This window comes from Cervus elaphus, chromosome 30 (genome assembly GCF_910594005.1).
Source record: "Cervus elaphus chromosome 30, mCerEla1.1, whole genome shotgun sequence".
In the NCBI taxonomy this organism is placed as follows: domain Eukaryota; kingdom Metazoa; phylum Chordata; class Mammalia; order Artiodactyla; family Cervidae; genus Cervus; species Cervus elaphus.
The window spans coordinates 24,733,611-24,749,747 of record NC_057844.1 but is presented as its reverse complement, the minus strand read 5'-3'; the positions used below and the strand labels follow the sequence as shown (position 1 = coordinate 24,749,747).

Below are 16,137 nucleotides of genomic sequence, written 5' to 3'. Positions count from 1 at the left end.
ACTCTTTGTTCCATGCAATCAACCTGTGATCTTCCAGAAGGTTATTAACAATATGCTGTCTGGTTAGAACAGCCATTTATCTTGATATTAGTTGAGTATATTCCACCAGCGTCACTTTACATAACCACCTCCTTTGAATCATTTTGGTTAAGTCATGGCAATGATCTGTCCAGCTGAAATCAAAGTCCAAAGATGTCTATCCGAGTACTGAGTTGGTAGGTCATTTTATTTCTTGGCAAGGGCTCTTAAGTGCTGGGGATAAATCTCACCACTATCTAAACTAGAAAGCATTCTGGAAAACCCATGCTATCTAGCAATTCCTCAGTCAGTCGTACTGTTAGAACTTAACACCTCACTTCCTTACCTCAATTGCTGCTCAAAGAACCAAAGCTTTTCAGCTACCTCAGATCTCTCCAGGTCCTTTAGTAGTACTCTAGTACTGAGCCTCTGAAGCAAGAGATATCTTTGTTTTGGTTTTCCTCAGTTTTACAGTCTTTTGATTGCTAACTTTCAACACATGGTATAATTTATCAAGCTATGTCAAGTTGGTTTCTCAGCAGTGTGGACTCTGATCCCTACCTGCTCTTATCTCTGGTCCAAGATAAGGATGACATTTGTTGAGATCTGAGTAGATCAAACAGATCTCTTTATCATTCTCAGCAAACAAATAGTTTTCTTCTTCTTTGTCATGAAATGGACACTTATGTTACTTCAAGTCTTGGTTAAAGGCATCTCTTTGGCTCCTTCTAAGTTAGCCTAAGCCTAGGAATAATTAACTGAAGTGTTTGTGCTCTTGTAGTGCTGTTTATTCTTCTCTAAGTCCATGGTACACTGTGGGTTACTGGTTTGTCTTTTTGCCCTTTGAAAACAGTAGTTGTCTCATTCCTCTTTTGAATCCTCACAACTTAGCACAGTTCAGGGGTTATATTATATAATCAGTTGATGTTTAATTATTGCTTCACTGTGTAATGATTACTTATGTATCATGATAGTTTTAAAAATTCAAAAAACATTAAATTCATTCAATTTCCTTTAATGAGTATTTGTTATATATATAAAAAAAGAGGTATAAAGTCCTGTTCCCAAGTCCAAATCTCTTATTAACGTAAACCTTGAGTTTTTTTTTAATTACCCATTTGAAATAATTGTCTTTATACCTGAAAAATGGATTTATTGAAATGTTTGAGATAAAAAATATGTATTGCAAGAAGCATAAGACAAACATTTCAAGAGTACAAAATTAGTTGTAGAAATAAAATAATTTGCCAGTAAACCCACATTTTATTAGAAATGTGCAAAGCTTTTTGATGTAAAAGTTTTGGTTTTGTCATTTTTTAATACTGAGCACCCATTTTTATTTATCCATTTCCCATGGAGAGGTAACTCCTTGCATGCATTTCATCCCTCTATATGTAAATTCAAGGTTCAGTCTTCTCAATGGGATAACAGGTCACAACTCGGAGATTTGAATTGTATTGAATCCAGTGACGAGGATTTTCTCTCATGGATTCCAAAGTCAGCTGGAACTCTTCATGTCAAGATGTAAAAGTCTGTAAGGTGTTATGTTTCCCTTAGATTCTATCCCACAGGAGGCTAAACCCACAATCTCCCTCATGTTTCTCATTCAGGGAAAAAAAAAAAATTATTGCATTCAGAATTGTTCAACAATTGTTCTTTTGTCTTGGCTCATTTCTTCACATCAAAGTGGCTTTCATATTTTTCCTTTAAGACCAGGTTGTTGGTTTAGGGTTGTATAAACTTTGTTGTCTGGTGTCCGGATTTTCACTGAGGACGATCTTCCCTTGATCGTCTTCTGGATCCTGATTAGGAAGAAGGCAGAGAATATAGATTGTAAATGGGATGAAATTATAGTGTTTAAGAATATGATATTTAACTCATGTGTATGGGTGCATGCTCAGCGGCTTCAGTTGTGTCCGACTCTTTGTGACCCCATGGACTGTAGCCCGCCAGGCTCCTCTGTCTATGGGATTCTCCAGACAAACACGAGTGGGTTGCCAAGCCCTCCTCCAGGGATCTTCTTGCCCCAGGGATTGAACCTGCATCTCCTCTGTTGCAGGCAGATTCCTTATAACTGAGCCATCAGCAAAGCCCCATTTTATGCATAATTATATCTATACAAGACTATTATTTCTTATTATAATAAATGTTAAATTATGTTTTCTTAATAATATTCTGTTTATGATGAAACCAAATCATCTTTTGATCAAAGGTATATGAACATAATAAAGTTAAGCTTTATTTCCTTAGAAAATTTGGATGATTTTGCATGTTTAAAAGAAATCCAAGATAAAGTTTTCAGTTAAAATTTATTTGTACAATTGAGTCTTTAGTTTCAAATGTCTATATTGGACTAGGTTAAAATCAGATATGCCTATAATGCATTTTTAAGCCTTGCAACTTCTTTCGACTATTAGTATGTAATTCTAAGTTCCACAAAGGAAATCTTTGATATTTGATTGTACCAGAATATAAGGTATCCTAAGTGGAAGATGAGAACATGCACATAAATGAAGTTATACAGAAAGTTATAATGCATAGGTGATATATACGTGTATATAACCTACACATTATATCAACATTTTAATGTTTGCTTTTCTTACATTTTATTAACAGTGAGTGATATGAAAGATTTATTTTCTGATTCATGTCATCAAAATACTTTGCTCAAAATAAAGTGTATTAAAATACTCTCCTTTGTTTTGTCTTAATGTAACAGGTGTGCCACTTACGCAAATTACCATAATCAATATATTTACCTTGAACTCTTTTGTTGGCTTGTATCTTTCTCACAGGTGTGTCTGAAATTAAACAGTTGTAGTTAAAAATACTTTGAAATTATGGCTAACATGAGACAGGAAAACACAGTTTAGCAGAAAAGTGTAAAGTTTTAAATAAACATCACTTAAACATGTAGACTTCTCCTGGAGTAGTGAGACTTTGGCATTGGCAACAGACATTTCTTTTCCTTATATCATAATGAATGTTTACTGTTTTTGCAAAACATATTGTTTTATTATGGTATGTGGAGCCCCAGATGGTGTTCCATTTTTGCATGGAATAAGTGACTTACATGACTTTTTCATCCTTTTTATAAAAGGCATCACTTTATGATGAAAGAATGTCTACTCTCCTATGAAGTTTAGCAGAAGTATACTCCCAGAGATAAGCACTCATTTTTCTCTTAGTAATTCCTATTTGTGATATATCAGACTTCTGCCTCTATAAAATTCCCACTGTAACTTAATTTTCATTAACTTTTAATATGTGAAATATGCCAATAAGCAATTCAAGCAGTGTGTACCAATTCAATTCCTGAACTGAATTCCAATCCAAGACCATTTAAAAATTAAATAGTTAAAAATAATAAGAGTTCATATTTTAGAATTTCAAGTGTTCATAATAATGCAGTGCTTCATTGTTACAGTTGCAAAATATTTCCCAGTTCTTCATTTTTTCTTCTAACTTATTGACAAGACCACTTGGTCAACTGAAATTCACATTTTCATTCTGTTGTTGGACATTTGAGATCAAAGAATAAATATGGTCCCTATAGCAACTTCGCTTCTCTGCTTACCTTCTTTATTTTTCCTCCAAAGTTTGACTTCTTGATTTTTATATATTATCTGTACTCAACAATGAAGTAAAAATTTTTCTATGATATACAAATATATTTTTTCAATTCTCTGAAATCTCATAAAAGTAAGACATGAAACTATCACCAACAGTAGTTTTGGCTATATAATGTCAAGAATTAAAAAAAAAAAGAAAGAAATATTAAGCGTTTTTTCAAGAATTCTGTTTCTGTCTACATAGCACATTTCCAGCATGTCTTTTTATTCTGCCTGGATATAAGTTACATAACCATTTATCATATGCATTAATACTATAATAAAATGCAGAACTATGGAAAACCTCCTCAGATTGGATAGTGGGGGAGAGTTTAGGTGAGATAGAAAAGTCTGAATTACAGAGTACGCTCCAACTGATATATTTCCCTTAACTTCAGGTTTATTTGGTCACAAAAAATGGCTTATAGCATATTGTCAAGAAAAGATAGAAATCATTGGATAAAATGAACTTATTAAATTCCAAAGAGCACTTATCATGCAACTTAAAACAAGATTTCAACATTACTTTTGAAAACAAGCACTTACACTCAATTTTCTTTTATAAATTTGGCAGCATCTGATTAATGCACATCTAATTAACTAACTTGTTAATTTATTACTATTTGGCTATGACAAAATCAAAATAAGAAATATTCACTGTGGCAAACAAATATCTCTTGAAGAAAAGCTTAATTAAAATGCAGAAAATCAGATTTTCTCTCAGTGGCTCTCTACCACTTCAAACTGAATGACACTTGTATGTCGTGTTTAGAGAAGCAAAAGTGTTAACGTAAACCAATCATTGGAATGATCCCACGAAAATACCCCTCCCCACCATGTTTCCTTAAACACACAAAGTGTTTCCACTCAATTATCTGCAAGATTGTTGTATTTTTATATAACTATGACTTTGTAAATTTAACATAGAGCATAAAATATTACTTTGTTGACCATATTAGTGTGAATTGACCATAATCCTGATAGTAGCTAACATCACTGAGAACATTATTATTATGCAGTGAACATTATTCCAAGTGCTATTCATATATTGGTTCATTTATATGTAGGTAACATTACCATCCCCACTTCCCAGATTAAGAAAGCAAGGCAGAAACACATCAGTTTACTTAAGTTCAAGTGGGAGCCCAAATTGGAAGCCAGACCTAGGACCTGATCCTCTGTTCTGTACAGAGGCCATAAATCTTTAAATGTTATACTGGCAGATTTATCAAAACCTTCTCAAACAGCTTTTTGTTGTTGTTCCTTTCTCCAAAGCCTACTTTTCTGCAGTTTTCCCTTAATTACTTCAGTAGTTTCAGTAAATGTAGTTCTACCTAAGATAAGAGTGAACAACTGTACACATTTTTGAGAAGAATTTTTAGTTAAGGGGTCTGGAGTGTTTCAATAACAAATCATAAAATTAGTACCCAATTGACCATCTAGCCAAGTTTATAAGCATGACCTAAATGATTGAGGAATACATTCAATTCATCAAAATATACTGTATATACCACAAAATGAGCAGTTCAGATAGAAAACTACAAGCTTTGAGATGAAGATCATAGCTTAGCTATAGATCAATTATCAATACTCTGAAAGAAAAAAAAAGCCTATCTTGCATGACATAATCTTTATTCACACCAGCTTCATTGGTGTTTCTTGGGATCTAGACAAGAGGACACTTGTTACTCAGTGTTGACCCAATGGTTTTACAGGGCTGGAAAAAAGAAAACTAGAATGTCCAGTTAATGTCCAGGTATTAGTAACTATACCACTTATATTGTCTTCCTTATGAGAAAAGAATCCTTGGAAATGTTTTGATAAAAATTTATGCTGAGGCAACAACCTACTGTATAGCACATGGAACTCTGCTCAATGTTATGTGGCAGCCTGGATGGGAGGGGAGTTTTGGGGAGAATGGATACTTGTATATGCATGGCTCAATCATGTATATTTATGGCACAGCTCTGCTGTGTACGCATCTGTAACTATCACAACTTTGTTAACTGGCTATTCTCCAATATAAAATATAACATCTTTTTAAAAAACTATTAAAAAATTTATGTTGTGACATTGGCAAAATGAATGCTTTATAAGTATGTAGAGGAAACAAACACTGGAAGGTAAAGGAATCAACCTCTGGGATGAACAGAAACCAGAATTAAAGAAGGATTCTATTTCTATTGATTAAAGTTAGAATATCTTATTCTTATAACAGGTATTATCTTCTTTTGGCCAAAGTTATTCTTCAAAACTCAGTTCGTTGTTTATAATGGACTTGATAACAGGGGCGTATTGAGGGGAGGAAAACGTACTTACCTGAAGTTTAAGTCTAAATAAATTAAAACAATATATACAAATGCAGCTACTAGTTGGTTCATTCTCTAAAAAGCACTGCCATTCTACAAAGCTGCTTACTATGGCAAGGACTGAAAAAAAAAGAATTCAACTTAATTTTCATAATGTCTGCATTTCTTCACTCAAACCCCTACCTTTTTCTAGTAGAGTGTTAAGCATTTAGATGTAGACAAGTAAATTTTGTATTACAGCTTATAGGAAACTGGTTCTACTGTGGCTTTGGGAGTGTCATATACTCCCAGCAGTCTGAAAGGAAGTCTTGTATTTTTCATACACATATTTTTCTATTGAGGGGAAATTCAATCACTGATTCAAAAAAATTATTTATTTTTACTATTGCTGAACAGTATCAATATTATGTAAGAGATTCTGCCTATGTAAAAATAAAGAATAAGAAAACAGTAATTGCTAAAAATATATACAGTCCCAAAAGAAATTACAACTTTTTGGACATAGCACTATAATTTTTAAAATTTTAAGCATAAAAGGTAATGGGAACCATGCTTTGCATAAACACTAAACTTAAGTTGTGTTTCTTAATTCACAGTATATTTCAAAGAACATATTTGATTTTTCTAGATAATTTAAATTCTTGTTTCTCTAAAACAATTTCTTAAGTACTATTTTTGTTAATAAAATGAATTAGAAATTAGTAAAACTTCTTTGAGTAATTGCCATTGAGAGTTTGTGTAAGATTTTGAATTCTTTTTCTTCTTTCCTTTTAAAAGTAGGTCCTTTTAATGCCATAGACAGAGAACATTCCATATTTTAAAGATTAAAATTAATTTCATATGCAAAATAATTTACATCTGCAGGTATAGATTATCACTTGAACTGTTAGAAGAAACAGATAACTCATTCCTGGGAATGTAGTTTTGGAAAATAAAATTGCTAAATGCAATTTTTTTTGCTAGTTCTATGCACTTAAAAAAAAAATTCATAAACATGCCTTTCATTATGGTAGTGGGGGCAGTGAATACATTTTTTTAAATATAAAAATTATTTCAATTTGGGCTTCTTTTAATAATTACCAATTTTAAAAGCATCCCTCTTTCGCACATTAAGAATATCCTTACAGTTGTCTGTATCAGAGCAAAAAAATATTCATTGCTCCCCACTGAACTTTTTAAAGACTGTTTAAACTAGTAATTCTTTCTTTATACCTCTTACTTTAACCACCTTTGACCCAATCAATCTGTTAAGACAGACATGATGCTGTTTTTTAACCTAATTAAAAAACAAACAAACCTGAATGCTCAGTCTTTAAAAAGCTGAAGAACTCAGTTATCAGAACCTGTTAAGTGGGTTAGTTGTTTCCCTTTTACTAACCTCCCTGAAGCAGTCTTTTAATTTCTTCATCTTCAAATAAATGACCATCACCACCTTCAATGAATTTGGTGACCTTGGTGACCTCTGAGAGGATACATGTTTATAGCAGAAATTGGTTTATGTAATAAAAAGGCTGGAGACTCGATGCGATACATAATGACATCTGCCAAACAATAAATTCCAGACCAACACTTGGTTCTTTCTTGGTTTTTAGTGCTATTTTTTGATAAGCCAATTTTATTACAAAGTTGTTGAACAGTATATAACAAATATAGAACAAAACCATCAATATGACTATCATCTGGGTTTCATTCCCTTTCTTTGGATTTTTTTTCTTGTGTTGGTATGGAACTAGAACAAAGGAGTGAGGTAGAGTAGAAAATGTAAAAGGCCTCAGAGATTATTTTAGAATTTGATATAAATAGGTAGCTTAGGAAAAGTGACATTCCTATTTTTCTAGACATACTGACCTTCTTGCAACAATTTCTTCAGAGTTTCTTCTGTTTCTCCACCTGTAGTTGAAATCCTAGTGTATTTTATTTCAGGACCTAAAGGAAAGACAGTTTACAGAAAGACCTGAAACAAGGGTAGGCACACTTCCTCTGTAAGGGTTAGATAGTGAGTAATGTAGACTTTATGGGTCATATGGTTGGTGTTGCAACTATTCAACTTTGCCCTTGTAATGTGAAGATAGCCATAGACATTGTATAAATGAATGGTCACATCATGTTCCAATAAAACTTTATTTACATAAGTATTAAAAGATGGCATGGGCCATAGTTGCTGACTGCTTGTTTAGACAAATACTTATAAAATGGCTGAATTCAGAATTTTATGCTAATTCATTGGTGGGAGACTGATACAGAGGTTTACTGAAATTATTTATAAATTGTTTTATACTAACTTGCATATATTTTGGTGTGTAGACCTTAAGATTAATAGAAAATTCAAAGAAGAGAATGGTTTTTCTTTTAGGATTTAGTAACTCATTAATAAATAACAAAGTGAAGATAATGTATTATATAATACATATGTGTATTCATAATAAAAACACATGCTTATAGATTTGCTCCCAAATTTCCAATTCAGGAGAAAACATAGATTATATATTTACAGTTAGTATTATTTCTACCAAAAAAGAAATGAACAACTTCAGTAACCACCATGAAAATGACTTAAGCCTCTTTGATGATTCTTATAGAGATATTTTAGGATTAAATGTGATTTGCTCTTTGTAATCCAGGCATAGTAGCCTGGAGCATCCCATGGACAGAGGAGCCTGGCAGGCTGCAGTCCATAGCGTTGCACTGAGTGCACACACAGAGTTTATAGTATCAAATTAAAGACTACCTGTAATGATTCGTTCTTCCCTTGTTTCTTTTTCGGTTATTTCCACAGGCACTCCATCAATGATTTTGGTGTATTTTTTAATAATTGGCTCTAAATTGCGGAAGAAAAATGCATTTGATTTATCCTCGTATGGTGTCGAAATGGCCATAAGCTAGACATTTTAATGATTAAACATATTTCTCACAGTAATACCATTTAGAAATCAATCATAATCATCTGGAGAACATATCTCAAATAAATTCAGATAATAGAGGTCTAAAAGCTAGTAGTCATGTCCTGAATCTTGGGTAAAGGAGAGAGCCAACTGTCAAGCTAACACTCCATGTCAGACTTGTCTCTTGACTGTGGAATGAGCATTTAGGGAGAATCCAAGGAATTACACATCATTAGAATGGGAACCTTATAATAAGTCCTAGCTGTGGCTTATTAGTCTTATAGAATGTTCATTCTTTCTTCTAAGACCAACATGTCATCTGGTATTGATGTGATTGTTTTCATTATATTCATAATCATCCTTGCATATGCAAAGTAAGGACGGTTTTGTTGGACCTGGTGATTTAACGGTAAAATCGAGTCCAACTAGATCCATTAAAAGCTAAACTATATTTTAATTGATTGGCTAATAAGAATCCATAACTAATAAAAGCTTTCCACCAATGTGTATAAAAGTCAAGAGGAAACATCAGGTATTCAATATATTTAAACCAGCACAATTTCAAAATGTTCACAGTGATCCTAAGCAGGCTACAGGAAATAGGACGCACCTCCATGGATCACTTCAGTTACCGTCTCACCTTCTTTAATCAGTCTGAATTCAGGTTCACCTTCAATTTTGACCTTTGGTATTGTGAGTCCTGAGGCATTGTTTTAGGAGACAAATTATCATGTTAATGCAGTCCTTTCAATTTACCAGAACAGGAAATTTATTTCAACATTGATGTTGCTCAAATGTCAAAGTGCTTTCAGGTTTTATGAAATCGGTTTTAAACAATTCCTATTGTCTTCAGGTTGAGTAGTATTTAGGAGAACAAATGACTCCTAGGTCTATTAGTGTGCTACTAAAATGAATTCCATCAGCTTTAGCTTTTAAACTAATGTTTAATTGATCCATTTATTCATAGTTATAAACTCTGATCACACAAACTGTTATATATGAGTATACTTTGTGAATCACACAGTATGTACAAATTTCAGTTGCTCTAATGATAGCTAGTGTAGATCTTACTTTACATACTAATATGTCTATTACTCGCTTTTCTTATTACATTTTAAATTTAATTTTAAACTACTCAGTATCTTATACTTTTTATCTAATGGGCATAACTGAACATCAGAAAAGCCCAACTTTAGGCCTACCTTTAAGATACAAATTTCAGGTTTTATGGGAAATGGGAGTACTTACCTTCTCTATGTGAAGGCTGGAAATATTTACTAATTAATAGTTAAACAGTCCTTCAAATGTAAAAGTTGTGTTACATTTGACTTGCAAAATGATTTTGCTCCAAGAGAAAATCATTTTGAATGTTAGAAAGCTGGTTACTACATTACTACATAGTAATTAGATGAGAAGTTCAGTACATTTAACTCTTTAACAGTTGAATGGAACTATATTTCCTTATCTTTGAGAAGGTTTATTTGTTTGTCCAGAAATTGTCAATGTACACCATTACCCAGAATTAAATAGTCTAGGAAGATCTAAAATAATGAAACAAAGAGTACAGCTGGTTCAAACAATAAGTATTTCACACCGTAATATCTGATCTATGGGGTAAGGGACATTGAGTATCAAAACATAAGGCCAAGTTTTTAAGGTGTGGAAACTTCAAAGGGAAAGAATAGCTAAGGAGTGTAAGAGCAGGCAGTGACTTAATAAAATAACCAAGTAGACATTTCTTTAGAAGAGCCTCAACTAGCATTTGAGAAACATCCTCCACCCTTAATTCTATGAAGGCAGGAATTTACTACCAAATTTTTTTTTTCATATTTACTCTGGCAGGCACCTAGGAAAATACCCAGCACAGGACGGGTACAATAAGTATTTATTGAATTGAATTTCAGTTGATTTATTCCTAATTCTAAAATTTGGTTAAGTACCTTTTGTAAGAAACATCCTAAATTGGAGTCTAATATATGTAGTAAGAATTCAAGAGTTACCAATGAATCAGCAAAAGTTTAAACAGTGAGAAGGAAATGCCAATAACAATCCTAGGATGACACAATTATAGATGGCTGCCAAGGCAAGTATTAATATTTGTCTCCCTCATTCTGTTATATAAAGTCAAATTTCCAACTTTTTTAACTGAAGAGTTGTTAATGCACAGGTGATATGATCCCATTTTTCATCTTAGTTCCCTTCGTAGGAGGAACCTAAGTAGAGTTGATGCTCCATTGTGTTCCTAATTGAAGAAACAGTAATACAGTAGAATCCTGTTCACAAAGATTGGGAAGGTAGTAGATGGGTTGAAAGAAGAAGCTTGAAAGAAAAGAGACGAATCTTGGAAAATAAAAATAGTGCATCTGAATGATTTCTACTGAAAAAGATGTGTGCAAGTGATTGTACACAATTTTAGGGGATCTAATTTTTAAAAAATTGTACAAGAATTTTAAAATTAAGGACCATTTTATTTTTTCATTAAAATGATCAAGAAATATTTTCTAAACAAAAATTTCTGTGATTTAACTTCTTAAAGCACCAAATTCTCTCTCTCTTTAAACAACCTAATTTTATTTATTTTAACTTTATTTTTTTGGCCATGCTACATGGCTTGCAGGATCTTAATTCTCCAAACAAGGATGAAGCCTGGGCCACCACAATGAAAACATTGAATCTTAATCACTGAACATCCAGGGAAGTCCCCAAGTTCTCTTCATCACTATACAAGAACAATCAAATACTCAAATGACAATAGGCACAGTATTTTTTTTTTCTAAAGCACAGATTTCAAATACCTCAACTTTAAGTTTTAAGAATGTATAAAAATATAGATAACTACTAGGAAATACACTTTAACATACATACTTCCAATGTCTAAGTTTTAAGTAATGACTCACTTTTAGAGGAGTCAAAAGTATTCAGGAAGTTGCCATCTCAATTCATAAAAGAGAAGAAATTCCCAAGTCAAAGATAATTACAGTAACAGTTTTCTTAATATTTGACTGATGACATAATCTATTCTTTTTTTTGAAGACTGGTTCTATTCTTCTTTCAGGATAATGAAAAGATAACCTGGTCTTTTTTCTGTGACCAGTCACCACATTAAGATGGCTAGACTGGACATAAAAATTCTTAAGATCTCCTCCTTTGGAAGTTATTAAAACATATGAAATGAAAGGGGCATTGGAGATATTTGAGTTGGCTAACAGAGACAGTAGGGGTAGAGAGAAAAGTGACCTGATTTAATATTCTAGTATGATACATCAGGAAATAAGTATATATGCCTATTAATGTATTATATATGTATACATATAAGAATATATAATACTATATATAAGAATATGTAAAATATACACACATATTCAAGGCTGGAATTAAGGATTCTAAGGTTTGATTCATTGTACCAACTAATTATTTCCTAGGTTTAATTAAAAAGCATATCATGTGTGGATGTACATTTAAAAGTTTTCTTCAATATACAGCTTCTGCGCTCTCTGAGTTTGTTAAATAAAAAAAATGTGCGCACTTTTTTGGAACACCTTATAACAGTATAAAAGAGGTTGATATGGGGGAGACTGGAAACACAGCTATAAAGAGTACACTCTCTGAAAGAGTCCAGGTGCAGGGAAGAAAGCTCAGAATTTATTTGTTTAGTGAGTATCTGGGTACTAGTGCTAATGCAATGGCAAATTAAGTTCAAATGAAATCAAATACAAGCAAATGTACTGAAGGTATTAGGAATGCACATCTACTCTTCTAAATAAACTTGCATTCCGCATTCTGCTGTTAAATGAGCATGCCATCGATATGGAAATACTTAGCATGTTAGTTTCAAAAAGAATGTACATACATTCATAGAAATCAGTCTATTACATGGATTTTTAAGGAACCATGTATACATTGATTTTTACCTTCTGTTTTGATAATAGGCTGAAGACTGCCTTCAATCACTTTAATTTTTGGTTCCACAACTTTGGTTATAATTTTAGTTGCTGAAAGTATAGAAAGTGGAACATAAATGATGCTTACATAAAAACAACCTGAATGAAAATGTCTTTTTTTCCCCTTTGTTTTTTTTTTTTGGGTACTGAGGTATCAGATGTGGTAATATGTTCAGGCAGTCACATACAGGAAATAATTCATAGTAATTATCTAGTATCTTCTCATGTCCAGATGAACTCTGAAGTCCAGTGACTTTGATTTGTTCCAGTGAAATATATACTTTCTATGTGAGGAATTCTACCTAGAAATCTACAGTTTTGAACTGCAGCACTAAAGCTCTTTACCTTCTTTTGTACTTCTTGAAAATACTGGCTGCATAGCAACAAAGACAAATAAACATGATTAATTTCATACAATTCATAATATCTTAAATTGAGTTGTTGGGTTCTTTCTCAATTAGAAGAGATTGAAAGAAAAAGACTTGAAATATTTTTCATGCATTTGATGACAGTGACATAGAAAGGAAAATATAAAAAATTAGTTCAGAATACTTAAAAATGGATTTTTTCAGTCAACCAGCCACGAGCTCTATGCAACAGATATGATATGATCATGTATTTAAATATTTGTTACAGGCTAAAATGACTATAATTTTCATCATCATCATTTTTATACTGAAAGCTATGTATTTTGAATGTATGTCATCCACCCAACTGAAATAATTATGTGCAAAATACATTTAAAATAGTAGCCAACCATTTGGTCAGCTTTTGGTTGCGTAGATTAACTAGAAGTGTGCCTCTGGAGTCAGATACCAGAGCTACTGACGTCTTATCATTTCTAATTAGAGCCCTAAAAGATGGAGTTGTTAGATAAGGAACTAAAGCTGTCTGTGTAGTTGTAACAGATTGTGTTGACACACTAGAGGCAAGATGTTAGTACGTTTGGATTTCTGTCACATTTTCACTTCAGGTGTTTGAAATATGTATCTGTGTCAACTCTTTGAATCCATATTAATGGATTCCAGGGCTTAACTGTGACTGTTTCAGTTATTTCAGATTTAACATGTCGAGATCTCAAATTATGAAACTCTCAAATATATGAAATCGGTGTGTCCAGTTATCCATTCCACAGGTGGTCTGGCCACAGAGAAACCTTTCCATGAAGGTCAAATCCATAGACGTCTCTGCTCCTACTATCAGAATGGGTTAATTAGCTTTAGTTTAATATTCACTTCACGTTAAGGAACTTGAAGTTTAGAATATTTATTTGGTTCCTAGTTCTGTTTCAGTTTTGCTTTTCTGAATACTTAAATAGTTTTGACAGGTGAAAGGATGAAGATTAAGTACTGATTTTATTCCTTTTCACCTCAAATGTCATATATTTGGCAACATATACTAGAGAGCATTTTCCCCCCATACAATTTAATATGTAAGGTATTTAGGGGACAAGAATAGTACATAATAAGACAAAGAAATTTTAGAGACAGGTCAATAAAGGAACATGAAAATGGAATCTTTGGTTTAATTAGTCTCAACCTCTATCTGAACTATGCTTCCAAGTAACAGCATACGCGTCAGAGAGGAGTTAAAGAAACATTTCACATCAGAATGTAAATCTCAGAGCTCTTTCAAGAGCTGTGAGTAGGTAGGCAAGATTCATTAGAATTGCATAATTTCATAAAATGTAGATTATTCTCTGTGAGTAGGTATCCAATGAAAGTAGAGGAAAATAAAGGAATTATAATATTTTAGGTCATTGTAAGCAAAATAGTGCATTGATATATAGAGAAAGTGGTGAACCTCTCATGGATAAAGTAGGGGAATGTAGTGCAGACATACATTTTTATGGAGGAAGATGACATAGCATTTCTGATGAATAGAGCTCATAATGTTTTTTGATTTTTTAATAAAATATACCTTTAACAAGACTGTATACTTCCAGACTGGAATTTAAACCATGTGGAAGTACAACTATTTCCAACTAAGTCTTTGAAACAGTGCTGATCCGGCCTGATGCTAGGATTGTCCATGTCATTATTACATACTTGAAATCAGTAAGAGCAGCAGACATTTTGTTTTGCTCCTTACATCATCTTTATGCCTTTTCCATATCTGTTGTAAATCTTAAGGAAAATTTTCTTAATTAAATAACAGGATGCTCACAGTATAAAATAGAACAATTCTAGCTAAGATAAATGTACAAATGGGAGCAATGCTTTAGCTACTGATATGTTTTGTGTTGAACTGTAGAGTCAAAACAAAATGAAAAAGAATTTCTGCTTTGAAAGCTGCAGTGGAAAAGAGGAAAAGACAAAGAAAGAAAAAACTACACTGAATAAGAAATACTATGAGTTAACATTTATGCAAATGAAATACCTATACCATGGTTAAGAAGTAGAGGTTTAATTTTGATAATCTGGTAGAATCAGGAATAAAAGAAACCTTGGGATCTAGAAACCCTAGGTTTATCACCTGACAATATTTTTGTTCCTTCATCCAATTTTGAATGGGGAGAGTTTTTTGAACCATCAGCCCGTAAATGTTAGAATTCTCTGACAGCCTGCTCTTAGATAGCTGAGGTCTTGAGAGTGGAATGAGCTAGAAATGTTTCAACAATATTATTTCTATTTCCACACATTTGAATTTTCAGATAGCTCTGGAATGCATGTTAGCTATCTCTCCCTTATATGTTTGTATGACTTTTTCCCTTGCATCTTTGCCGTGCTAGCAATTGTATCAAGCTGTGAGTGAAGTGGTTCATTGGAGTTGAAGAGTATAGTCAAGGCTGAAAGGTCTCCTCCAGACTGCAAGCCCTGTTTCAAGTGGGACGAGATTTGCCATGGTTTGGAATTCTAAATACCAGATTATCAATCATCTCAGTAAACACAAAGAAAATTATTGTTTTCTTTTTTTGACATCTTGCCACGTATATGTGACAAATATTCATTATGTACTTACTGTAGACAGTTATAGGGATTTCTTTGAAGGTACTGCCACGAACAAACTGAAAATAAATATTTATATTTAGTAACATGAAATGTAGTCATTGCACTAACATGAAATGTCATCACTGTATTGACAAAATCTTGGCACCATGATTTTTAATTCTCACTAAAGAAGTGAAACTACCATTACATTTAGTAAAAATGAAATCTTCATATGTCACCTTCAAATTTCCTGCTATTGGGCAAGATGGCAAAAAATGGCTGGATTTGTTACTCAGAGTTTTAAAAATTATAAAATAGCAAATCCCAAATTAAATGTTTATTAAATAATATTTCATATGTTGTCAGGTACTTTAAATCTACTAATATTCAACCCAGTGTTTATTCCCAAATATTCCTTTGCCTTTAACTATTGTGCTGTGTGCTTA

At 32.7% G+C, this 16,137-nt stretch overlaps 1 protein-coding gene across 7 annotated transcripts in view; it reads right to left on the bottom strand.

Moving 5' to 3' along the window:
* Window positions 1-1,017: 1,017 nt before the first annotated feature.
* POSTN (periostin) overlaps window positions 1,018-16,137 on the bottom strand; it is a 35,316-nt gene continuing 20,196 nt past the window's right edge. The window contains exons 16-23 of one of the 7 annotated variants that reach the window (XM_043892343.1): window positions 15,723-15,768; window positions 12,732-12,812; window positions 9,431-9,520; window positions 8,667-8,756; window positions 7,787-7,864; window positions 7,317-7,400; window positions 2,778-2,819; window positions 1,018-1,820 (exon numbers count right to left, since the gene is read on the bottom strand). In XM_043892343.1, the coding sequence (XP_043748278.1) occupies window positions 1,783-1,820; window positions 2,778-2,819; window positions 7,317-7,400; window positions 7,787-7,864; window positions 8,667-8,756; window positions 9,431-9,520; window positions 12,732-12,812; window positions 15,723-15,768 (549 nt within the window). In that variant the 3' untranslated portion in view covers window positions 1,018-1,782. The remainder of the gene's footprint in view (window positions 1,821-2,777; window positions 2,820-7,316; window positions 7,401-7,786; window positions 7,865-8,666; window positions 8,757-9,430; window positions 9,521-12,731; window positions 12,813-15,722; window positions 15,769-16,137) is intronic. The other 6 variants (XM_043892345.1, XM_043892346.1, XM_043892344.1 and 3 more) reach the window with 6 other exon arrangements.